General features: G+C 37.0%; 1 protein-coding gene across 1 annotated transcript in view; it reads left to right on the top strand.

Moving 5' to 3' along the window:
* The window catches only part of LOC107661366 (genetic suppressor element 1-like), a 229,493-nt gene that overhangs the window by 42,980 nt on the left and 159,903 nt on the right, over positions 1-26,610 (top strand). Inside the window, exon 2 of the mRNA XM_016450893.1 lies at positions 17,354-17,534. Within this exon, the coding sequence (XP_016306379.1) occupies positions 17,354-17,534 (181 nt within the window). The remainder of the gene's footprint in view (positions 1-17,353; positions 17,535-26,610) is intronic.

Below are 26,610 nucleotides of genomic sequence, written 5' to 3' on the forward strand. Positions count from 1 at the left end.
TATTATTATTAAACACTGTCAGGACAGAATTTGATGAATGTGATTCAATGTCAAACAGTAGATACGTACTATAGGTACCTTTCTGCTTGCTTACTGCCCTGTGCAGTTTACTGGAGGCTTCTCCATATTTGTGCTCTTCTGTATTGTTGCGACACCAAACAGAACAGCAAAAATGATGACTCTTTCCAATTAGGTTTCCCAAACAATCTTACCACTCTTTCCGTCCTGCCGCCTGTCTGCCATCAGACGTATATATATATAGTGTTGCCTACTGTTGAGCCAGAAGTTAACATGTCGGAGAAATCAATCAAACAAAGCAATGTTTTGAAGGTTCTACAGAGCGAAAAAGAGAGAGTGAGGAAATGAATGGTCTTTTATTATGAATGGGTCAGCTGTCAAGACAGGATGTGTTAGGGTGTCTGTGAATGACAGAAATGTGTGTGTGTCTCTCCACTGTGATAGACCTCACGAGAAAACAAAATAATACCAGCCACCTATAATTTGGTAACATAATGATTTGTCCAGGCATGATTATTACATGATGGAGCATAAACTCTCAAATAGTTAAACAACACTGGGCTCTTGAAGTGTGCCAGACCTCCAGTGGTTCTTCTGCTTGTGTTATTCTCTCTGTGGCTGATTGGTCAATTGTCTCCTGAGGGCTTTTATTTATTTATTTATTTATTTAATGTTCAACACTGAAGTCCATGCACAGACATTTAGGCCCATTGATCCAGTGAATTTATGCCATCCTCTCTGTTTTTCTTCTTTTTATTTCCCCCTTCTTTCTCAAGTTTTTTTTTCTTTCTATGTGTAAAAAGGAAGTGTCTAATAAAAAGCTGCTGGTGTAAAAAGATGACTGAAGCTCTCTCTGCCTCATTCAGAGTGCAGGAAGCCGAGCCGGAGCCCGTGCCAAGCCTGAGCTGAATTCCTGCCAAGAGTCGACTTGTTTGCTCGTCTCGCTGGTGTTGCCTGGTACAGCTTTGCTAGTTATTTTTATCTGTCAATGCTGCCACTGCCTGACCATATTTTTGGACATGATACCACATTTTAAGGGGTGGGCGATATAAACTAAAATTTTATTTCATGATGTGAGAAATTTTATTTCTTGATAACGATAAGAAAGATACAAATTAAACTGTTTTTTCAAGCACAATAGATTCATTTAATATAAACTGTAGTAAGAAATGCTACTGAAATCGAATAAGCAAATGTAAAAATAGAACACTACATAGTCTTCACTGTTTGAATTCAATATAAATGTATTCTTATTAAAGCTACAAAGGGTATTTAGTCAAAAGCAGTATTTTTGTTTTGTTTTGTTGTTTGATTATTTATATTAGGCTGCTGTCACTTTAGGACCAAATGCACAGATCCAATATACTGACTTTGTTTATTATGGATTATAATTGGGGTTAAACATTTCAGATATAATGTGCTCTTTAGAACTGAGCCAGGCGTGTTATCAAATGATAACACAAGAACATCAAAACATGAAAATAGTAGCACTGTGGGGAATTATCCAAATTAAGAAATATACTTATAAAAAATAAATAAAATAATTTGTAATAAAAATAATGTCTTAAAATAAAAATATTCAGAAAACATTGTATAAGGATTAGGTTTAGGAGTAGAGGCTAGAAAGTATTATTAGCACAGTAAAATAAACAATAGCGAATGGAAAGTCCCCACCATGACAGAAAAACTCAGATGTGTGTATTACTGTTCTTGAATGGATCTGTGGGGTGGGTGAGTGTCTGAGTGTGTGTACTCCCTTACTCCCTGAAGATTCCTCACATTTCTTCACTTCCAGTGTGTCACAACAAAGAGCCGAACTGACACACTTGAAGACGCAGTTTGTGTGTGTATATTTAGGTCAAAGTTTCTCTCTCTGTCTCTCTCTCTCTCATGTATATGCACAAATAGACAATCATATTTAAAGATTTCTCCTTTTCGCCTCATGTGAAGCTGTCTGTTTGTGTGTGGCAGCTGTTCTGAGTGAAGCCCCTCAGGCAGCCACACATGGCTCTGATTAGCATGCTGTGACTCAAGCTTTCCTCACCACACACTCTCTGACTACCCACAACCCCCTGCCCTCCAGTTGAGCAGCGTCACTGTGGCGGCAACAGTGATTTTAAGACCTCATCAGTATTTCAGCCCCTCTGCAGTACGCTGTATACTTACAAACTTATTTCCCATCCTCTGTACTGTATTGCACTTTTTTAAATGAAAAATGTATGGTGTTTAGTGATAAATTGCTCAGTGTGTGTATCTCTCTTATATCTGATCTTGAATTTCAGTAATGGCCTGCCACTGTGTTGTACATCTCAAATGCGGTGCTTTTTAATACATTCAAAAAAGTAGAAATAAATTAAGTTATGCTATGCAGTAACTCCATCCTTTTAATAGCTTTATAGTTTATAGGCCTGCATTGGTGTTCTCCAAGTACACAGCTAAAATACTAGTAGGTGGTGTCGACTACAGGAGCAATACGCAAGTAAAAGGCATTTGTTTTCGTCTTTGTATACAGAGCTGGAGAAAAGGCAACAATGCTAATGAAAAGACCATCTTTTGTTGCAGCTAGAGTTTATAAACATTTGGTGGAATTCTCGTTTATCTATCATGTTCTGAATTATATTATTCTTAGATGTCATATATTTTGAATTTTTTGAATCTCCAGATTCATTTCTCGTTTATTCCTGTCTGTGTGTAATCAGCCTCTCCACTTTTTATACAAACTTCCAGCAGTCAGGCCCTACTACATTCATTCATTATGCATTCATACATTCATTATGGGAAAACAAATTTAAAACAATGTTTGCAAAACATGTATTCACATTCATTTTTTCATAGTGTTTTTTTTAGTTACAGTGAGTTATGTGTCCGCTCTGTAGGCCCATACAGTGCAAACAAATGGTGACCACAACAAAGTTCTGAAAACACATCAAGGCATCATTAAAGTAATTCATACCACTCCAGTAATTTAGCCTTTGTCTTATGAAGTGACCTAATTACTTTTAGGTGTAAAGAAACCAAAATAACACATTATTAACTATAAATCTTATAAATATATAAATCTTAAAAATTGTAGACATAAGCAGTCTCTAGCAGGGCTGGATTGGTAATCGGGCATACCGGGCATTTTCCCGGTGGGCCGACGCACTTAAGGGGCCGACAGAATGTTTTTGTTTTTTTTTGCCAAGGACCATCACGCAGGGACAGCGAGCAGCCAGTGGCCCTTCAATAGACAGCGTAAACCATCCAATCACAATGCGCTATAGACGGAGCGATGAAGTATTTTGCTCAGCCTCCGCCTATATAAAGATCGCTTCACTCCAGCTTCTTCCTCGTCGACTTTTCCCACGTTTTCACAGCAGATTTATCAAGAACAGGCTTGCTCTGCGGTGAGTGATGCTGGCTCCCAGGCAGGAGGAGGACAGGAGAGTAGTTGAATCGGTAAAGTGCTTGATAGGGACTCGCAATGGAGGCAGACATCTAACCTATCCTAATGTGTGTGTGCGCCATGAGTGTAGAATACGTAAACACTTTTTAATAAAATGTAAATTCGTCCCCCGCGCTTTTTTAGTCAAGTCAAGTCAAGTGTGTTCATAGAGGTTTCCATGGGCCAAAAAAAATGCCTGGGCTGATTTTTTGTCCCAGTCCAGCCCTGGTCTCTAGGCACAACTATGTTTCCAAACTCAATCTCAATTCTTAGTACTTGACACATGCACAGAGCACTAGGTGGCACTAGGAAGTGTAATCAAGCTTAAAATCATGATCAGCAAGGAGTCTGGTGATGTCAAGATTTATAGTGAATATTTATAGGTTTTTGTTAACTTATTTATTATTATTATTATTATTTATAACTTGTCATTGTATAGAACACATATCACAAATTAGTAATAAAAAATAGATACTAATGTAATTAAACAGTGAGTACCACAATGATTGAGGATAAAATATTATATGTAAATGTTAAAGTAAATAAAGGAATAGTTTACCCATGATGCCATGATAGTGTAATATGATATGGCTATTAACATATGATATTTAGAATATTATTTTTTCTTTCTTTTTGTATTATTTGAACAGGAGAGTAAACCATATCCAATAGGTGGCAGCAGCGCTCTGTTGAGATTGACTGCTTCTTGTAAGGTCTGTAGTAGAGTATCTGATGCAGTTCTCTATTACATCTAAGGGAGTTAAGGTTTGGTTGGCTAGCATGACCTCATTAGCTCTTGCTGGTACATGCTGTGACTACACCAAAATGTAGTTACAAAAACCTTATTTTTCTTGCCAGCCATACAAAATTAGCTGTGTGTTCTGATCTTTTTTTGGCAAGCTTTATATTAATCACACGTATTTGAAAAAGACAACATATTGATGTTGTATTTAAACTTCTTTTTCTTCTGAGACAAAACAATCTAACTCTAAAGGCCATTTCACACTGAGAGCAATGCGAACTGAGCACGAAACGTTTGATCGCCTTCTGCTAATTCCCACCTGCACGCTAGGTGGCACTGACCAACAATGCATTTTTCCTCATGTATGTATCTCGTGTATGGCTTTAACATCGTCCACTGATCAATATACAGCATTACATTAAGATAAATAAAGTTTGGTTCTTCACCAGAAACACAAGCTATCTATAAAGCTTACAAGAATATCTTACAACATAATTAGTATAATAAAATATATTAAAATATAATAAAATATAAGAACATTTTAAAATATAATTTGAGGTACGATTAGCAACAAACTACACTTCAAAAGTTAAGTGATTATTAATGTTTTTGCTCAAAACTCACTTTAAATCATCATGGGGTGCTTGTAATAACTTCTGATTGTGGTCTAAAGTGGATTTTGATTCTATAGCTAATAGGCGGACATGCACTCTTTGTATGTTTTGTAATGGATTAAACACTACACCTGCATGCTGTTACACGTGTGGATTATTCTGATTAAATTACCTACGTTTTGGAACCTTCATCTTTGGAAATTTGATTTACATGACAAAACCACTTTTTTAAACCAAACGGTCAAAACATTGCCGTGGAGTTGGAAATATCGTAATTATAAGCTCTGCGCTCATGAATATGTTTGAAAGAGTTAGGAACTTGGAATGTAAGAATGCAGTGTGTGTTCCCCAGATTTATATGGCACATACTGAACACATGAGGAGATGGGCAAAAATAACATAGTCATAGAGCATAGTCAACTGTTTTATGCAGAATATGCCTCTCAGCATTGCATGTGAGTGATTGCCCCGGCTTAAGCTGTTGAGCCTCAGTGACGGACAGTGTTTAGATCTTCTTCATACTCCTGTGAACTCAAACATGTTGCATGGCCCTGTAATTATAGACAGTTATGGATGTTATTCATTTTCAATGAGTGTGGGCGAGTTTCAGTGACATGGGTGACAGTGACCACTGGTGACTAGATGTGAATGTATCCAGAAACATGAGAAAAATTAGAAAAGTTTAGCTTTATGCAAATAAGATGCGACTTTTGACAGCGACTTTTTATACAAGTTAAGACAGAAGAGCTCACATGCAATGGTTTATATATAACTACAGATGTTATTTTGTTATATACTGTACTGGAAGCAATAATCAAAGCACAGCTGGCCGCAGACCCCTCAGTTAACAACCCTGGTCCTGGAGTGCCCTGCACTGCACATTTTAGATGTCACCCTAATAAAACACATTTAATTCAACTGATCGGTTCTTCAGTGCAGACTCTAAGACCTAAAATTGGTGTGTCAGATAAGGGAGACATCAAAAATGTGCACTGTTGGGGAAACTCCAGGACAGGGGCAGACTGGTGCTAAAAAGTGGCCCTGGACTTTCTGGCACAGAGCGGCCCACTACACCCGATCCACCAAACCCACCAGCTCATTATGCACAGAGCATTTTTTAACACCTCTCTTTCTAACATAAAAATATAACACAATACAGAAATAAAAATGGCATCTATTTTTTATTGAAATTATTATATCATTATCATTAATGAATGACTGGCCTACTTTACATTATAATTTGTCTTTCCTTGTGTATATGACCAATAGTAAATAATTTTTTAATAAAGATAATAATAAATAATTTTTACACAAGACTTGGAATGTAGTGCAGAATGTGCACTGGTTTAATGGTGCATTTCTATTGGTCCTTCAGAAATCATTCAAATATGCTGATTTGCTGCTCATGAAACATTTCTGATTAATATGAATGTTGAAAACAGTTGTGCTGTTCAATATTTTTGTAGAAAATATGATATATTACCATTCAGTCTAGGGTAAGATTAAAAACATAGCCTATATAAATTAATACTTTTATTTAACAAGGTTGCATTAAATTCATTTAAGTGACAGTAAAGATATTTATACTTATCACAAATTATTTATATTTCAAATAAATGCTGAATTCTTTAACTTTGTATTTATCAAATAATCGTGAAAAATTAAAGTAGGGGCTATCACAGTTTCCACAAATATATTAAGCAAAAACATATAAAAAATACGTTTTCAGTATTGATAATAATAAGGACCATTAGTAATAATTGATCACAAATAATAACTGATAATAATTAAGCAGTGAAACGGCATATTAGAATGATTTCTGAAGGAACATGACACTGAAGACTGGAATAGCTAATGATGCTGAAAATTCAGCTTTAATCACAGAAATAAGTTAGCCTACATTTTAAAATGTTTATAGAAAACCACTATTTTAAGTGTAATATTTCATAGTATTAATATTTGTTACTGTATTTTTGATCGAATAAATTCAGCCTTCTTTCAAAAAATAAATGAATAAATAAAAAGTCTTAATTATTTTAAAGGGGTCATATGATGCGATTAAAATTTTTGAGTCGTCACATGTGGTTGCCGCAAGCTTGCCGGCCGCGCTGTTCTCAAGCCCGCCCGCCTACGCTCACTCAAGCCGGCCTCCGCTCACTCTAGGCCACCGTTCACTCTAGCCCGCCGCCCTCCGCTCACTCTAGGCCTCCGGCCTCCGCTCACTCTAGCCCGCCGTGTGTGTCCTACGGCACTTGACGGTTGTTACTAAGTCTTCAGAATTACAATGTTCTAGAGTAAGTTTGAGAATGATATTTTACGGATTTTTTAAAACATTTTCTTAGTCACGTGGAATTACAGAAGAAAGCCTGGATATAGATTTACAAACATTCACTTTTATCTTATATTGTGACGAATAACATAAATGGCATTAAGAAATTAGAAAATGCCAGTAGTAGTTTATATCCCTGAAAATGAATGTTTGTCAGCGTCTGTGAACAGTAAATCCCGCCTTCTTCGATTTGATTTGCTATTTCAAACATTTTGACATTGATGAGCGCTTTTGAGCCGCTGCACTGAGCCGGAGCGCGCTAAAATAATTAGAATGTTTTATTCAAGTGGGCCGCGCTGGCCATTCGTATGGGCCGATGGAAGGCTATAGGCTACGTACATTTACTATAATTCATTCTTTATATTTACGCAATGAGCTGACCCACATTGTACAGGCGCCCACCGGGAGAACTCCTGGTGCTCCAGATGGCCAGTCCGCCTCTGCTCCAGGACCAGGGTTAGGAACCACTAATTTACCACACAAATCACAGTGACAGTGACAACCATCCACTGCTGTGAGATCAGGGTCAATGCTTGAGCAGCTGACAGTCTCTCAGTTTATGAAAACCATCTCTTGTTAGCTGGAGACACATTCACACAGCTGCTTGTTCATTTTAACGGCTTCTTGCTTCACTCTTTGTTTTTATTATATGATGACTGAATGAAGCCCTCATTAATGAGTGTAGCTGGTCTGATGTGTGTGACTCCTGTTGCCCACAGGCAGACTCATATCTAATGTTAACTTTGTTTTGTTAACCACCATTATGCTGTGGCCATGTGCTGCCTTTGTGTTTGTATGCGTGTTCTCTGTCTTTGTGATCCGCTGGTCCAGGCACCCACATTGACACACATACATGATCATAGATTTGGAGCCATTTTACTGTTTATAGGTAAATGTTTTATAAAAAATTATGCAAAGCCAATATCTGTACTTGTTGCAATGGCAAATAAATGATATCTTTATTCAGATAAAACTGGATGTTGGCAGGACCTAAATCTGAAGTTCGTCCAAACTGTATAAAAAGCCCATTTTAAATGTAATTCTCTTTCTTTCTTAGTTAACATATAGCAAAATTGCCTTGTATAATTGATTAAATCTTTGTTTTTATTACTGTTGCAAACTCTAGAGGTCTAGGGGATAGAACGTAACATTTAGTTGCGTGATTGTTGCTGGAAAGAGTGGAGAAAGTAAAGAACCATAGGCACACAGAAAATAATGCCAAATCAGGTGTTTATTGACTACAAGCCGAAGCCAATAGACATGAGCTATTTACAATTTAACAATATTAATTAAGAAAAGAAAAGAAAAGAAAATGCAGTTACTAAGGGGGAAAGGAACTAGAGTGGTGCCAAATTAACAAAATAAATAAAACAAAACAATTCCCATAAACTATTTTCTCAAAACCCTCTAACCTAAAATGTGAATAATAAATCCGAAATCTTCAGCGCATACGATGCCATATATATCCTACTCTACATACACAACACAATAAATAAAAGAAATAAACTTATGACAACTGTATATATTAACAATACTAATACTTCCATTTAAGACGATGCACAATTGTAGTCACTTAATCGTAAATTTGATACAACGATAGTTATACATTAGAGTGTCTTGAGGAGACAAACAACAGAAATAGTCAGACTAATTTTCCCTGGGATTTATTGTGACTCTAGCATAGAGCACAGCATCACTAAGCTGTATTTGTGTCATCGCTGCATACGTACACTGCAATGTTTTTAAACATTGGGAGTGGTCTATTATCTCCAACAACAAAGCTCTTTAACATGACATTAAAACTTCAAAATTGGGAAGTAGCATAATTCTTACAGCTCATGAAGGCAACATTAAAGACATATGATATAAAGTGTGACCAAACATTTAACTACTCAAATATCTGATATTGGGGATTGTGTGTGTGGCCATAAATGGATCTCATCACATCTGATATCCTCTGCAGCAGCTGGTGTTCGGAATCAGCGTGTGTTGCTAGGAGACATGCTTACAGGAAGACAGGAGTACTGGATGCTTTTCAAACCTCTCACCGTGAGCTACACACAGCACACCACAGAAACATTTGAGAAAAACAAACACACACAGAGCATATGGTTAGTGTAGCGATCAGTGGAGGTGTTGAAGCAATGGAGACTTTAATTGCAAGTGTTTGTTTCTGCTTTCTACATGTTTTTTTTCCTCCTCACATTCTTACCTTGCTCATTAGGAATTGATCTTATCACAGATTAAATAAATGATTTTATTATAGCTTTTTTTATAACACTAGCCTTGTGCAAAAGAGGTGTGCTTGATTTTATTAAATGTGCACTTGTAGCGTGCTTAAAATCTTAAAAATCTATATAAACATTTTACTTTATTTATTTATTACTTATTTATGTACACTTTTTCACAAGTGCACTGTAAAATAATGCCAAATTAAAAGTTTTACTTAAAGGTACATTTAAGGAATGTACATTTAGGTACATTCAAGAAACACACTTATTTTGATGTGTTGACTAGCACATTTAAAGCACATGTAAAGTATTTAAAATTGTAACTTTAGGGTGTTATTCAGTATTACATTTAATGTTTCTAAATTTCAGATGTACTAAATTGTAACTTCATCTTCACAAATGTGTAAGTACAAATATAATTAATTGCAATTGCGTAAACATAATTAAGTGTCATTACATTACAGCTGTGAAATTACAAACAAAAAATACACATTCTGAGACATGAACTGTGAATTTTATTAACATTAAATCGTCCTCCTCCCATTTTCACCTCAAAATTTTGGGGAAGCTGTGCCTCCCCTGTCTCCCCTGACAAGCCGCCACTGATTGCATCAGAGGTATGTCAGTTCACTCACAGATGAATATCAGTGGCCCTGAATGACAGGTGGCAGTATTGAGCTCATTTTTTACAGTCTGTGCATGCTGTATTCCTTTCTTTATAGTATTAGCGAGCATTTATTTGCATGAAAAAAACAGTGATGTTGAGTCACTAATGTGCTGTAAATGCATAAAAAGAATTGTCAAGCTTTATCAAGCTGCTCATGCAAAAACATTTTGAAACCCTTTTACTGTCCTCTGAAATTTTCTGTCAGATAATTTTACTTCTTTTATTTACAGTTGTAGGCTGACAAATACAAATGACACAATATCACATAGACAAAAGAACACACACAAATCCTGGCCTGTCAGTGTTACTCATTCTGTGGCCATAAGTGTTTCCTCACAGTGTAACGGCCAACAGATGGTCGGCTATGTGTGTGTGTATGTTTTGTGGTCTTCCCTGAGGGATGTAAGTTTCTTATCTCACACAAAACATATGCAGCATGTATGACTGCAGTCACCAAACAGTTTATACAGGAAGAAAGTAAGACAGATGACAAAAGAGGTGGCAGAATTAAAGGATTGTTTTGGCACTTTTCTCTGAATAGGGTACATTTTGGTGTCTCGTGACATTTTTAAGCATTACAGGCGCAAATACCACAATTCATTTCTTGTGAGAATTACTGAATAAGTAAACCATTACTTAACCCTAACATTAGCATGGAAAATAGATTAAACACATCAAAAATATAATAAAGAAAACATAGAAGTAAAATATATAGAAAGAAAAGTAAAAGAAAATAAAAGAGTTTAGTTTTACCTTGCTCACCAATTTAAAGGGGACATCAGATGCCCATTTTCCACAATTCGGTACGATTCTTTAGGGTCTTCATGAAATGTCTGCAAAATTCTTTGGTTAAAAGTTTTCAATGACGTCATACTGCTCAGAAAATGAAATGGCTTGATAATTGAGACTGTTTAGGTTTTTTGGGGATTAAAAAAGGAGTGAATGGATTTTTATCATTGTAGGATGTTGTGTCCACATGCTTCTAAGACACATTTATAAGCAAACACCATGTAAAAGTGCATCCAATGTGCCCGTTAAGAACATTAAGAAAAAAAAATGTTCATACAGAACTTTTTTATAGCTATTGTTGTAAATTATTCAAGATTAATTATGATTTGATGGACTGAATGCACTCTGCTGAAGTGTTTATCAGGTGCTTTGTCATGCCAATATTCTGTATTCCTAAAATCATGCATTTGAAGGGAGGTTTTGATGGCATTGACAGTGTCTCTTTTAATTTTGTTTATTCTAAAATATCTTTCTGTACATAAGCGGGTGTTAAAGAGGAAGTGACACAAGAGACTCCATCAAAACACACCAAACCAACTCCGTTGATTGTGTGTGAGTGATCTTTAACCCGACAACCCCATATAACAGCAGCATTGTGGATTGGTGCCATCCATTCTAGAGCTAATCAATTTTAATCTCTTTGTTCTTCAAAACAGCTCTGTTTAGCACTTCAAATGAGATTGAGGAACAGTAAGGTTGACCATGCCTTTGCTACCGCAGCCCCAAGACTGTAGAATGGTTTGCCTTCGAGGATTAAATCCGCTGACTGTGTTGAAGGTTTTAAAAGCAGTCTGAAGACATATTTGTTTTAATTGGCATTTGAATAAGTTTTGTAATACTGGGTATTACTGGATTTGTAGTAGTTGTTCTGGTTTTTATGTAACTTTTTATGCAGTGTGTTTCTCTGGACGGCACATTGTTTTTTTTTAGAAAGTTCAAAATTAGTTTAGTTGATTACTACAGAGTATTAAGAATCGAGGAACAGGTCTTGTGCAGGGTGTGGCTGTTGACAACTGAGAGGTGCATGCTGGGAAGGCATGTAAATGGTCTGTAAGTGAGCAGTGCCTTCCTGTAATGCCATACAACCCATCTGCCAAAGCTCTTCCTGTATGTTTTGGTTTACTGCTGTTAATATTTTGTAACCTACAGTACATTATGAATGATTCACATGACACAGATTATTGTAATTGGATGAATGTATATTTTTAAAGCATAAATCAATAATCCTTGCCTCATCTACACTCACACTGAATGCAGGGCTTGGGAAATCCCAAGCATTGTTTTTTAAAGTAACATACACAGATCTTTACATACCCAGACCTCAACTTCAAAGTGTAAGGCCCCCCAGCTCAGTGAAATGCAAAAACTTGTTTCGTGTGAATGGATGTAATGTCTGGCTGTATAGATGTCAATGTAATGCAGATTCAACACTTATTGCATTCCTGTACTTTGTCTTTAAAAGGTTACAAGGTCCAGAAATTCCACAGAGATCACACTGTCGTACTCCAGTCCTCTTTTACCAAGCAATCATCAATGCATTTTGGAACAGAAGGATAACTGTCAGCTGACTGACAGAAATAATTATTAACTGAATAGAAACTCTCCTAATATTCAGTGTATTTGTATTGAAAAGTGTTTGTATGGTTTTAACTGGATCCTTATTTCTCTCTCATTCTAGGTGTTTATGGGATCTACTACTATTTTGTTCTGCTTATCAGTTCAGCACACAATACCTAAAGTCTCTGAGATCCAAACTTATCATTTACTAACTCCAAACATACCATTTACTTTTCCATAATACATGACACCAAAATGCCACTTCTGTGCATCTATTGTAAACAAACACATTGTGTTGCTGATGAGGCAGACAGAGAAGCAGAGTCGAAAGCAAGGTGAGAGGGTCAGAAGCCAGAGACAGTCCAGTAATGCAACAAATCCTGAGGGCAGAAGTGAGCACAGAGACCTGCAGGCAGGCATGTGTCCAAAAACAGGCAGACAGTCCAGCCTAAGGAGAGCTGTGCTGCAGGCACAGGTAAACTGGGCATAGATCAAGACAGAGCAGAAGAGACTCAGACACGGCATGACTAGACTAGACTAGAACTGCCTGTGCATGATTGCCGATGATAAGAGAGGTTATTCTTTGTCAAGAAATTCTCTAATGTTATTGTTTGAAATGATGAAAAGCTATTGAGTACAGCCTTTAATTTTACATTTCACCACCCACAAAGTGTCTTGTGTGAAAATGCATCAGTTGTGTTTAGTAGTTGTGTGTGCTTTAAGAAGTCATTTTTGTGCAGCACCGGAGCACACCAGACACTCAATCTCTGAACATAGTACCATGAGCTATATATATATATATATATATATATAAATTAATTAATTTCTCAAAGAAAGGCATAGTGAACAACATGGTATGGTTTCTGCTTAGGTGACTGAAAGGTTAGAAGCAGGTTTTGCTTAGCAAAATTGTAGAGGAAGCATTGGGTGTGACAGACAGAAGTGAGTTTGCTGTGGTTGGTGCTGTTTGTTAGGCGGTGTAGTGTGAATCAACTGTCACTGAATCATCATCACCTCCCCTTAAATAAACAGCCTGAAGCTGAATACACATCCTCATGACCTGGTCCATAAACACACAGACAGACACACACATACATACAAACACGTATACACAGAGTTTTTTGATCATATATACGATTGAGTTGCATGAGTTGCATGAGTTGCATTTATATTACGTATGTGTTATATACTCTGTCTTTATCTCTCACACACACAAGCGAAGTCCTGGTGAGGCAGGAAGTGTAAATCAATAGCACTTACCTTCATCCCCCAAAGGGTTTCTGAAAGCAGGGGGCATTGAAAATCATGTCAGAGTGTGGGAGGGCGAAGGCGACCGTTTCAGCATTTTTTTCATTGATGATCAAAACACCTTTTTATAACTTATATACTTCCGTTTTTGTTCATCATAAGGGAGTGAAGGGATGTAAATGGCTTTGTGAATCTGTGTGATGAATTAATGTGTGCCATAGTCAAACTCAAATTTTTTAGGAAAAAATTACTGTTAATTGCCCACCTCATTCTTTTAACACAAAAACCTTTAAAATAATTTTTTAACAATGTGATCTCATGAATATTCATGTTTCTTTTATGTAAAGTTTGGTTCTACCACACATACATTATACATACTTAGCTTATATTTGCATAGACAATAAAGCATACAATATTGATGTATTGGCTATCAACAACTTTATTGATCTATTGATCTATATTGGTTTATACTAATGTAGTTATGATAAATTAGAATATGTTTTCATATGTTTTTTATTCAACATTCTTTGTCTCTATCCTCAGTAGAAACCATAATCATCAAATTCCACACTTGTTACAAAGTTGATTTGATGCTTCAAGAAGTGTTACAACAAAAATTTTACGTCAGTGAGTGCTCAAATGCTGTGCTCAAAATCATGTGACATGTTTTAGGTGATTTTTATGTATTTTAACAAGATATGCATGCCTTTCACGAAGCGGATCTAAACCCCAGTCAAGCACACCTGAACCATGAACCAATTAAGGTGTTCATGGATATTCCAAGGTCACTAGACAGTTTCTGCAGACATTTATATTAAACATAATTCAAAATATGATACATCCAAAAGATTTAAAAAAATGCAATATATTCAACGCAACACATATTTAAAATATTTAGTTATTTTAATTCAGCTAAAAGGTCACACTGTGACGTGTCAGTCTTCTATTGATCAGGCATCTTCACGTGAAACAAATTCGCAGGTCAGAGTTAAATTTTAAAATGCAATGAAATTCACATGAACTTGCGTTTCATGTTTCCCGCATTCATGGAAAATCCGAATGTCTGCAACATCCTCAGAAGGCCTCTTATTTCTTTTTAAATATGTGTGTGTAACAAAATGAGGCTATTGTTTAACATTCTCACTGCACTGCTGTAGTTGCCAGAGCAAAATGCCTGCTTTAAAAAGAGAATAAATCCTTCAGGTTCTATTAAATATCACTTTCATTTAGGTTCGTTTATGGCAAGCTGCTTAGTAGTGAGTCATCTACAGCACTGGGTTAATGCTCTCCCCTGATTCACAGTTTTTTGACGTTTCTGCAGAAGAGGAAAAAGGTGATTGAGCCAGGTATTGTGCTTTTAGACGAGTGAGAGTTTGTAGGATGGAGGATTCCCTCGCCACACAATCTTGAGTGTTTACCTGTTTATTTATACCTACTGTTTCACCATGATTGCCGTATTTAGAGGTTGCATATGAAAAGTTGATATGACATCCATTAACCTGAAATCAAAACGTTACTGTATAAATTCACTGCATGTAAAGACCCTTTACCGGCATTCTGGCAACTTCTTGTGCAACTCCTGTTCAATATCTAATTACACTTTCTATGTTTGAAAACCAGACAGAGAGAGAAATAAATGTTTTCTAAATCTTATGTAAACACAATTTTCAGGGTTTTAGTAACTGTGGCTCTCAGACTGGGGGGATCTACTGAGGGTTTCTGTCCAGGGCTGGACTCATTACTTGATTATATGGTTATGCTTTAAAAAAGAAAAAAAGAAACTCATGCTTGGGTACAGAAGCTTTTGCTGAGCTCCAGACTTCTCTCTGATAGATCCTCTCCTGTTTCCTCCTTTTCAGCATCTCACCTTCCTTTTGTGGTCAGACAGCATCTCATCAGTGCTCACCTACTGGTGCTGTTCACTGTCTCCTCTTCCTCTGTCTCTCTTGTTCGCCTGATGGATCTAGGAGCAGTCTGTCTCATATCTGGGCTCTATCACTTGAAAGATGAGACTTTCATCGTTCCCCAGAAATCAAAGTAAAGACAGCTGCTAAAAACAGTGGAGCAGCTGACAGGGCCTATTAGCTCTGGTAGTGTGTAGTCAAGTGCTCTGCCTGCTGAGGAGACATTTCATCATGTGGCTATCAACGCACTGTTTGAGAGTTTATATATCAGTCTTACACAATTAGAGAGTAATTAGATTAGCCTCTTAAACTCTGCGGCATATTTTGAATTTTTATTTTTTTTGTACAGATTTTGGCATACCTGTTTTTAAAAGAGCACCCTACTCACATACATTGGAGTAAATTGATAAAAATTCCACACGGGTGGAATAATTAAAATTTCGATTTTATTTTTTATTAAGTATTTATTTGGAAGTCTGTTATTCCTTATCCTGTTATCCTCTTTTTGTGTAATTTGGATGGAAAATGTATGCCTTTTTATTGTCTGAGTCACTTATCAAAAGTTGCTAAAAGTTGGCAAATAAATTTAAAAATTTGCTAAATTTGTTGCTAGGTGCTTTCTGAAGAAAAAGTTGCTAGGGTAGTCTGAAAAGTTGCTAAATTTAGCAACAAAATTGCTAAGGTGGCAACACTGCTCCCTCTGTTTGGAAAGGCATAAATCGACATCTGATTGGCCTAGGAGTTTGATCGATATCTCTTTGGACAGATCTGATTGGGGGCTTTTCAGACACATTACGTGATGACGTAATCGCCCATCAACACAAACGTGTTAAGGCAAAACTAGTCGAAAACGCACCATTCAACTCCATGCAAGTATTGATCGGCACATCTGAGACATATTAGCATGTAGTTTGGCCGTGCAAGCTCATAGAAAAGTAAGCATAGTCTCATTTTAAAGATAACAATCTAAGAGCTGATATAAAGTTTCTGGCCACATTTAGCACACAGAAGTAGAAATTGGAGCAGGAATGTGACATAAATGTTTGTTTGTTTAGAGAAGTCATTTCCATCATCGTGATTCTTTTAATAATTATTCTCTGTAATGTGTTAGATCAAAGAAATAAACTACATAATCACATCTTGGGGTGTTGTTTGTATTATGTTATTTTATGTAACATAAATGCAAAAGTGATGGGATGGACAAGAAAGCTGAGGTTCTAAGCTTTCAAATGATAACATATATGTGTAGTTCACTGTTCCACAACTTTTTTACAATAACTATGATGATGCAATTTTGGACCCACCGGTGGTCTTTTATAAATGAACGTGCAAGGGTCAGGTGATATGTAAAACAAAAATATGAGAAGAATGGCTGTTCCAGTTCAGTGGAAACCATACCTAAGATTTCTGCAGAGTTGTACAGCCACAGATTCTTTGTGGGAGTGATTAATGGTCTACATTTGGTAGTTGGTTATCATGAGATGGGTTCAGATCTTGGCATTTTATTTTTAACTGGGGAGTCAGTTTTGAGAACTGGAACTTGCGGTACGTTTTATTGTCGAGTAGCCTTTTATGTGTAAATATGTGTAAAAAGGACATTTTGATTTTCCATTTAATGACCCAATTAACCATAACCACCAAAGAGGGGGACAACTGAACTGTACAACCTGCATAATCCTAAGGGTCAGAAATAGGGTTGAAAATTGTCATGTAAAACGTGAGCAAGAAACCTTGATTAATATTATGAGTTACGAAAGTGTACTGTGGGCTCTTTAAAGAGTAAAACGGTGTTTTTCTTTGACGATCGTTAATGCAAAATGTTTATTGCAGGGTTTGATGGTGGTGGAGGAGTCAGCCAGCAGCAGTAAGGATGCAGAGACCAGACCACCAATAGTCACTGTGGCAGAAGTGTCAGAGCAAGACCACACTACATCATTCGAACCCAGAATGGCTTCTGCTACCTCACCGCTGCATAGCCTGAAAGTGGAAAAGGCAGACAGCTCAGTACCCAGTGAGTATTCTTAAGTCCAAACTCATCTTTCCTGATCCTTTCTCTCATTTTTAATGATTCCCTTCCCTTCTTGCAAGATATTGATGCGGAATAAATATTATTTTCTATTGTCTGCTTATACTTTTTTCTTGCCATAGCGTCAAGTGTGTGCCCAAGCTTGTTGTGTGTTTCAGTGGAAGATGTACAATTCTTTTTTCATGTTTTTTTTTTTAAGTAACCTACAGGTACGTTGGAAATTGTGAGTTTGGTAAAATAGCCTATGAAATGCGAAATGTTTCAGAGTGTGTACCATTTGCATATAATTAAGTGTGTAATTTATCAATTTGACAAAATTAACAGTGTGGTACTATACACTAGTATGGCTGGCAATTGGAACATATTATAAATATAAATGGAGAAGAGCCCTTATATTTAGTTAGGTGTGGTACTTTCTGTAGGATTTGTGTTTGTGTGGAAAGATCTTTCGTCTCTTCTCATCACAGTCACACATAATCTGTCTCTTTCACTAGCTGTCTCTCTCTATTATTTTGCATTAGCCTTCAGCTCTTCTTTGTCTATCTGTTCTGTCATTGTCTTGTTTTAGAGTATTGGGGCTGACACATCTCTGGAATTTAGTTGGGTTAGGTTCTGCCCTCTCTGGGTCAGCAGAAAATTGTGCCACCCACTCCCCTGAAGCATCCCCTTGTCTACCCTCAACAATACATGAAGAGCATTCATGTATTATTTAAGCCGCACATTTTAACAGCTTCTGTTCAAACAGTCTGCAAGGTGCATGCGTGTGTGTGCAGCTGAGATGTGTTTCTTATGTCCCAGTCTAAGAATTCAAGTGTTGACCTGTTCCTCTGAACACTGACACTGTAAGAAAACAATTTGTGGAAGAACAATTATTTTGATTAAAGATTATGAGGGCACATGAATTTTTTTTTTTAAGTAATGAAGTGCACAAATAAATAATTTATAATAAATATTGCAAAATTAATTTTTAAGAATCTAATTTAATATTTTTTATTACACATTGGATGTTATCAGCATAACAATAAAAAACATTGAATTGAAAATGTAATAAATAATAAATGTAGCAAATGTAGAATCTTGTTAAATGTCTATCGTTTTAAATAGACAGACGTATTCTCAGAAAGTATGTTTAGATGCAAAATGTGTTCTTGACAGTTTCCTTTCAGTGAAAGTGAATCGATAGATCAGTTACACGTTATTTTTAGATCATGACGCTATTACTCCACCAAAGAGAGATTGCAAGAAAACTTGCTTTTTGTAAAGAGCTTAGTTTGATCAAGTTTAAACATCCGGAAATGTGTGGTTACACTGCTTTATATGTGTGTCTAAACAGAAAGCAAATGACTGGTAAAAGCCCTTATCTGATGACATGTACTATATATTACACGTATACACAACCGAGACAGAGGGGTCCAGAAATACTAGGACTCCGGGTTTTAGGAGGTTGATGTCTGGGATAAAGGCTCTGGAACAAATCATGTGCTTTGCAGCTTATGTAGCATTTTGACAGTATAATAGAGGAGCACACTGCAGGAGGAGATGAGGAGGCCAGTTTCGCACAGGAAGTAGAGAGAGGGAGGGGAAGAATGATTGTGTGTCTATCTGAGATGTGTTTGACCACAGTCCTGTGAATCAGCACACACATAAACTGTCCATTGTGTCAGAGATGATCATACTGGCTTAGTGACCCAAACAACATATAGGACATAACATTGCTGTTTTTTGGATGTGTCCAGTGAAGAGAGATAAGACAATCTAGGTATCTACGAGTGTTAAACAGGCCTGCAGGTAGAAACATCCTGAAGGAGAGTCGCATGACAGACAGGAAGTGCCATCTCTATGGTAAGATTCTGTCTGCTCAAATTCTTTCACCGTTTTCTAGATCTTTAAATGGTTCTTGTGAAAATACAAATACATACAGTATGTTTGACGTGTTATTTGCTTTATTTAACTGGTCGTCATTCTATAAGAGGCAACAATCTATAATTTTGTATAGTGTTCTAATAATTATAAATAAATAGTGTTCTAATAATTTTGGCCACCACTGTATATATATATATATATATATATATATATATTTGTGCTCTCTATATATATATATATATATATATATATATGTTAGTGCTGTCAAAATGTAATGCAGTTAATGCAGGGGTGGAGCTAGGGTTATATAAACTATAACCTTAATCACCCCAATCACAACTGCTGCTTCTGTCTATTTTTTCTTGGCAAGAATTGCATTTATTTAGACGCAGAACATCTTTACGACCACATCAAACAGGAGACTTTTCAGACGCGCACCCCACTATGCCTTAGCACCAGGCGCTAGTCAAACGAGCGCAGAAAAGGTATAGGTGATGAGGCGGCTTCAATAGAAAATCAGCGAACTGTGGTCAGATGAGATGTTGTCAGGCCATATGTCAGTAAAAACTAATCTTCCTGTCCTGTCAGCTGTTATACTGTGCTCGTAGAGCGTGCTTTTCAATTGCATATACAAATATGGCGCTGTGCGCTGTAGCCTGTATCATTTCATATTAAAGCACGAAAGAAACTACAAGCAAGCATGTCAGATCCGCGTCACATTCAGCAGCAGCAGCTCTTAAAGTAATAGCAGCCAAATAACCTAATAACCCAGCTGCTGTGATGCCTGTTAATCAAAGATCAAAAGAAAAAAAGAGGAAATCAATAACCTTTGTACCTTTAAGGATTCATCTTTAATTTAAAATTTAGTGTTTGATAAATTTGTTTAATTTCTGTATATTTCCTACTTGCTAAAGGGCACAGGTTAATATGACATTTATTATAAGGGGTTTATGTGAAGTCTAATAAATCTTAAAATTGATAGCCCTCAATTATGTTAGTATAGTCAATATTACATTTAGTCAATGGTTAAATATTATAAAAAAAAGAGTCAGTCATAAAAATTATGCCATTAAACAAATATTAAAAACATCCTGTCTTTATGTTGTTTCTACATTAATTTTAAATTATTGCAATATAAACGTTTATCTAAAAACTTTAATGTTAGGGGTGATTAATTGCGATTAATTTCAGAAAAAAATGTGTGATGAATTAGTACATTTTTTAATCGATTGACAGCAGATTGACAGCATATGTATAGCTCAATGTATTTGGGCTGTGCAAGTAAAAAAACATGCTGCTCGACGCCTGGGGCTTTCCTCAGGAAGAGTGAAAGATAGAGAAAGCACACAAATAAAGGGGTGTGTGAAAGATGAGAAGACAAATGCAGAAAAGACAAAGTGAACTCTGCCTGTTTCTCAACTTTTTTTCTGACAGGAGATGAGAGCAGCTTAGGTGACAGTGACGTGCTTGCGAGAGAAACAAAGTGTCAAGAGGAGTGTGTGCGTTTGTGTTTCTCTGAATGTGTGTGATAAAAATGCCGCTGGAGTCGTGGGTACTCTTTGAGTCTCTTGGCAGTGTTGTGGCTGGTGGAATGCCAAATCACTGCCTTCTTTTTCCACTGCTCATCTGGAGCAAAGTTAAGGAATAAAGTTAACTAAGGAAGAAAGGGAAAGAGTGTGTGTGGTGGTATACGCTGTGGCCGGAGGATAGAAGAATTAAGCTGGAGACAGTGGCTTGGGCCAAACTCCAGTGTTATTAGTTTCTCCAGGACTGCTCAGATTACCCTAACAGACACTATAGCATGTGTGTGTTTCTGTATTTGATACAAACTGTGTTAGCAGAATTATTGCGCCACAAGTCTGCTTTGTGGCAGCTCAGTGGCTCCTAAAGGGACCATGTTTGGACTCTACTCTTTCCATATGTTGATTGGATATCTGCCATCCATGGTAACAAAATCCAGTCAGTGATGCTGGATGTGCGCAAAAACAGCTGGCCTTGATTTATTTCACTGTGAGTTGGCATATGACTTTCCAGAGGTGTTTTAAGCAAGCGAAGATGAAAGAATTGCTCAGTGGGGGTGCTTCCAAAGCAGCCACTATGATTTGGGGAAAGGGATTGGTTAATCAGAGTTTACATGATTTCCATTGAATTTTGTGGTTTTCTCACTGCAGCCAACAGTAATTTGTTTTGGCAGAGAGAGAGAGAGTAGTTTAAGCCATGAAATAGTGTATAATTGAGAAACGTCTAACCATACATTGTTATCATATTGCTGACTGGACAGATTAAACCATAATCCTTTCTTTAGATGGTAGGCTATATCCATCTAGTGTACTCTGGTGTGTCTAACTTGTTGGTCTGTCTTGTATGTCTCCCAATTTGTCTGTATTTTTAGAGATAAATGTGCCTGTGATTTTCACTGAATACTATAAACCTTGTTTGAATTTGTCATTATATGCCATTATTATATGCCAAAGTATGCCATTATATTTATGGCGGAGTTCCCCGAAAGTGAGGATCTGATTATTAGGATCTATGACCCTTTTAAAGCAGAGCTGTCAGGGGTTTTTTTTTGTGTAGGTTTGACTAAAATGGACTGGTTTGTGACACATGTAGCTTCCACTGAGGACTGTGTGATAGTCAACTAAAGTTCAGAATTGATTCCAATGGTCTGACATCAGCATGTTGCTAAGCTAAAGACTTGATATTCCAGTGGGCACAAACAGTACATAAATATTTCAGTCATAAATACTGAATGAAATTTTGCCGACATAATTTAGCTGTCTACAATTAGAACAAATTTAGCATCAGTAGCATGCCTTAGACACCTTACAGTGTTGTCTAAAGTAGGTAACATGCTAATGTTTGGAATGGAGCCTGATCACCAATTAAACTTCGAATTGGTTAGTGTGTCAGTTTTGTGATTGGTGGATTTCAGCAAGCCAACAGCATCTCTCTTGAGTTTGCTTTTATGGTAATATCTCTTCAGAAATTGACATGGTGTTTTCGGCCTGTCCTCCTCACTGTAACTGTGCTATAGATTTGCTGAATTTCTCTGCTGCACTGAGCAGAGAAAACCTCTAATAAGAGAGTGTGATTTATTAAAATGAGAACGTTGTGGTTTTGAGAGCCAGGGCACTATTGTGTAAAACTAATGAAGTGCATGAAGAAAATCTAGTCATGTCTCTATAAGAGATGTCATGACAGTTTTTACCCTCTTGAGGATTTGTGAACTTCAGACATGTAGCTAGATGCATTTCTGCTTTGCTTTTCTCAAGGATAAAGCAAACTCTATGAGCTGGAGGCAGGAAAGCAGGGAAAGTGATGGGTATGAGATAATATATGATTGGATTTTTGAAAAAGGTAAACAGTGTGCTAGCTCTAAAATATTTAACTGGCAAGAAACTGTATTTTGTGAGGGCAGTCTCAATAACATGATTAAAAAAAAAAATCCTTATATAATCACATACAACTTTAGAAGTCATGGAAATTCATCATCCTATGCCTAGTCATGGTCTTTGTCCCTATTATAGACCCAGTTCTTATTCTGTATGAGGCAGAGAGCAGCCACACAGCTGACAAAAACCTGGCCAGTTCATGATTCGCACTTCTTTGAGTTCTAAGTAGCTTTGCTTGTATTATTCCTATTGGGAATTTTAAAAGCATGTCTTCCATATTCTTTTGGCATGTGCCTTGTATCTCCCCTGCCTGCGCACACTACACACACTTACACTCTCTTTGTGGGTCAGAGATGCTGGTTTCCTTGCCAACAGCATCTTTTATTACACAGTTAAAAAGTACAGCAGCGGGGGGATACACACCCTCTCCCTACACACATAAACACATCAGTTTTGCAGCTACTTATTCTGGCCTACCTGTACAGACAAAAAAAAAATCTGCCGTTCATAAGACGTGAGTGCAGTCTGAGAGGAATGTGTGTTGTCTCTTTATCATTTCAGATGTGTGTATCTGCTCCTTTCATGCAAATATTCCCAGTTGTGCAGTATGTATACTCGCATGCACATATTCCAAGGAAATTTCCACTGAAAAGACCTGCAGTTAAAATTATCACATATTATTTGCATATGTAGATGGGGTGTTTTGACCACAGTTGTTGTTTATATGGTTGAGCATGTTTTAACTTTAGTCAGTTCTATTGTCCACAAGGGGACGCAAGACACTCACTCGGTCACACATTCAAATGTGCTTTGCTGGCATGACAATTGATGCAATGTATTGTCAAAGTATTTGTAATGTTTATGTGAACCTACAATGGATGACAAAAGGTGTGAACAGGAAGATATGTGCTGTAGGATATGTGCTGTGTGTGTGTGCATGATTGTGTGTGTGTGTGTGTGTGTGTGTGTGTGTGTGTGTGTGTGTGGGTGAATGTAAGTACATAACTCCTGTCAACTCCTCCATCACTCCGGTCAACTCCTTGGCCTTTTTGTGACAAGCATCCATGTATTGTGCTGCTAGTAAAATACAATGTTTTTTTTTCACCTAGAAGTTGTGTATTATTGGTTAATTATCTGAAGTCAGTGAAAATAAGTGTACATTTTTGGATAGAATTTCCTCCAAATTTCCTCATAGTTATGGCAGCTGGTGTGGAAGTGTTGCTCTCCATCTCCTTGGCTACAGTATGAGCCGTTCCGCTCTCTTTGGGCAGCCAGTTCTGTCAGTATCTACTTGTCACAATAGTCAACATGTGATTGCTCAGTTTGTAATTTCATCTTTGTTCTTCTTAATTTACTTACTTTCACTCAGATATTCTGCTGTTGCATAATCTCTGTTTAGGCCAAATAACATTTGTTTACTTTGTTTTTGTGTTGATTCTGTCCAATAATCAATCATTCAGAGTTGGAAAACTCATTTAGACTTATGTTTGCTTTTATATGAAGACATACTCCTGAATGATAAGATCAGCAATAAAAATACTTGTTTTCACTTGAAATAGAAAATAAGGGGAGAGCAACTTTGGTTCTACTTAATTTTTGTACTGTATATATTTTTATGCTTATTAGAGTATTACACTTTTTCATATTGAAGCAGATATATGTTTTCTGTGGAAATGCACATATTTTAAAAAATGCACATTCAAATGCACATTCAAAATGTGAAGTTACTTCATGCATTACATCCTAATACATTCAATCAATTGCTTCTTGTTTCAACAAGCTTTGCTAGATCAAGAATTCAAAAAAGTTAAAAATAAAAATCAGGCAGTTATTACTCTGACAGCCCTCTGCCATATTTGTGTGACAAGCCTCTTACTAAAGAGGGTGAGATTTCATCAGAAACAGGTGAGATCCCCTTAGCCACAATCAAGTTGTTACGAGTTGGCTTGTAAGACACCAGCATCGAACCCACCCACATATGAATGCAACAGAGGGCTCACTAAATGAACAATTTAGCACAATAGCAGAGACGCAATAGGCAGGAAAACCCTGAACAGCAGCATTAATATATTTTCTACAGTTTATATGTATGAATCTCTCCAGGCATCACTATAAGGGATGGGCATTGTGACCCTCTGTCCAAGTGCTGCTCTACATGCATTGAGGACGATTGTGTATTAATTTGTTTACTTTTCCCTTGTCACTAAAATTGTCAGTAAGGCTCCCCTGGCACTGGTGCACTGACCATCATCTGCATTAGTAGTGAAGTGGTCTGGCCGCGACTCTCTCTCCTGAGCGTCTACCGGCTCCAGCCTGGCTAATGGGGACCAGCTGGGAGAGCAAGATTATGCACAGCACTAGCAGCTCGTTCTCTCTGTCACACCTCTGTCTCTCTTTCTTCTCTTTAGTCACAGTCCTCAATCTGTATAGCTCCACCTCCACTCTGCAGCCCCCTCCCACTCTGACTCAAACCGTTCCAATTCCTGATTCAAACCCATGCAGTACAGTCTTGTGACAATTCATAACTATTTTTGATTTGATGAAAATTCGAATAAATTTGTATCTCATTTGTATCTCGTTTTCATGCGATCTGCTTTTGCTCCAGTTTCATACTAAGTTTATACAAATCACATCATATGAGTTTGTGCCAATTCTAACTCTTATTTAGACCTTCCCACTCTGATTCAGTGTCCTCCTAGTCATTAAGCTAAATAGGCTCTTGGTTTAGTACAGTCTTATGCTATCAGGTTAGCAATAGTGTAATGTTCACCAGTAAGTTATCACCATTTGCTGTGGTGGTCTGACTATTCTGTTTAATTAATTAGAATGAGAGAAGGCGATTCCTACTAGTCTTAGAATAATTACCCTGAGAGAGAGGTGCTGATAATGATAATACTTCTCATATTAATCAACTGTTGTGAAATTAATCCCCTTTATGTGCTCACGTACAGAGAGACAGAGGAGGAAGTCATACAGAGCTTATGCTACTTTTTTTCCTACACTCCCTCTTGTTTCTACTTCAGTCTCTTTCTTAGTTCTTATTGGGTATATTTTGGTTGTGGATTAGCTAAGCCTTGCAGAAGAGGCGGACTGTTTTTTTTCTTTTGAAAATTGTGCTGACATCAGGTGATGTTTAGCAGCTTGTTCCACCACTGATGAACAGAGAGGGTGACGTTTCTGGAAAGCATTTCCTACAAAGTGACATTGTGATGGAACCACCAGGAGCCACTCGTTCACTTGCTATAAATTGCAGGAGGAAACATATACTGCTGTGATGGACTGGCCATCTGTCCAGGATGTTTCCCTGCATTGCCTGAGATGCTGGGATAGGCTCCAGCATTCCTGTACTACCCTACATAGATCAAGCTGTTTGGAAAAGGGATGTATTGTTGGATGGCTGGAACATACACTTGTATATATATATTGAGGTAGGTGGGTGCATTTCTGGTGGCAGTACTGAAGGCCGTCAAAGCCTTAAATATAATGCAGATGCCTACAAGCTGCAGCTTAAGAATATGTCCGGTAAGCACATAAAACACAGACTGAAAGTATACTCTACTTTTAGCTTGAAAGAAATATACAATAGCACTCTTGAATAAACTTTTTTCTTGTAAGGGTGAGCCCTCTGTCATTGACAGCAAGCCAAGTATATATATATATATATATATATATATATTTATCTCTCTAAATTATTGTATTATTAATAGCATATAACATTAAAATTCAAAGTAATCCCTTCAGTATTTCATTTTTTTACTCCGCAAACCCTCTAGACCAGAGGTCGGCAACCTATGGCACACATG

This window comes from Sinocyclocheilus anshuiensis, unplaced genomic scaffold (genome assembly GCF_001515605.1).
Source record: "Sinocyclocheilus anshuiensis isolate Anshui unplaced genomic scaffold, SAMN03320099.WGS_v1.1 scaffold727, whole genome shotgun sequence".
Lineage (NCBI taxonomy): Eukaryota > Metazoa > Chordata > Actinopteri > Cypriniformes > Cyprinidae > Sinocyclocheilus > Sinocyclocheilus anshuiensis.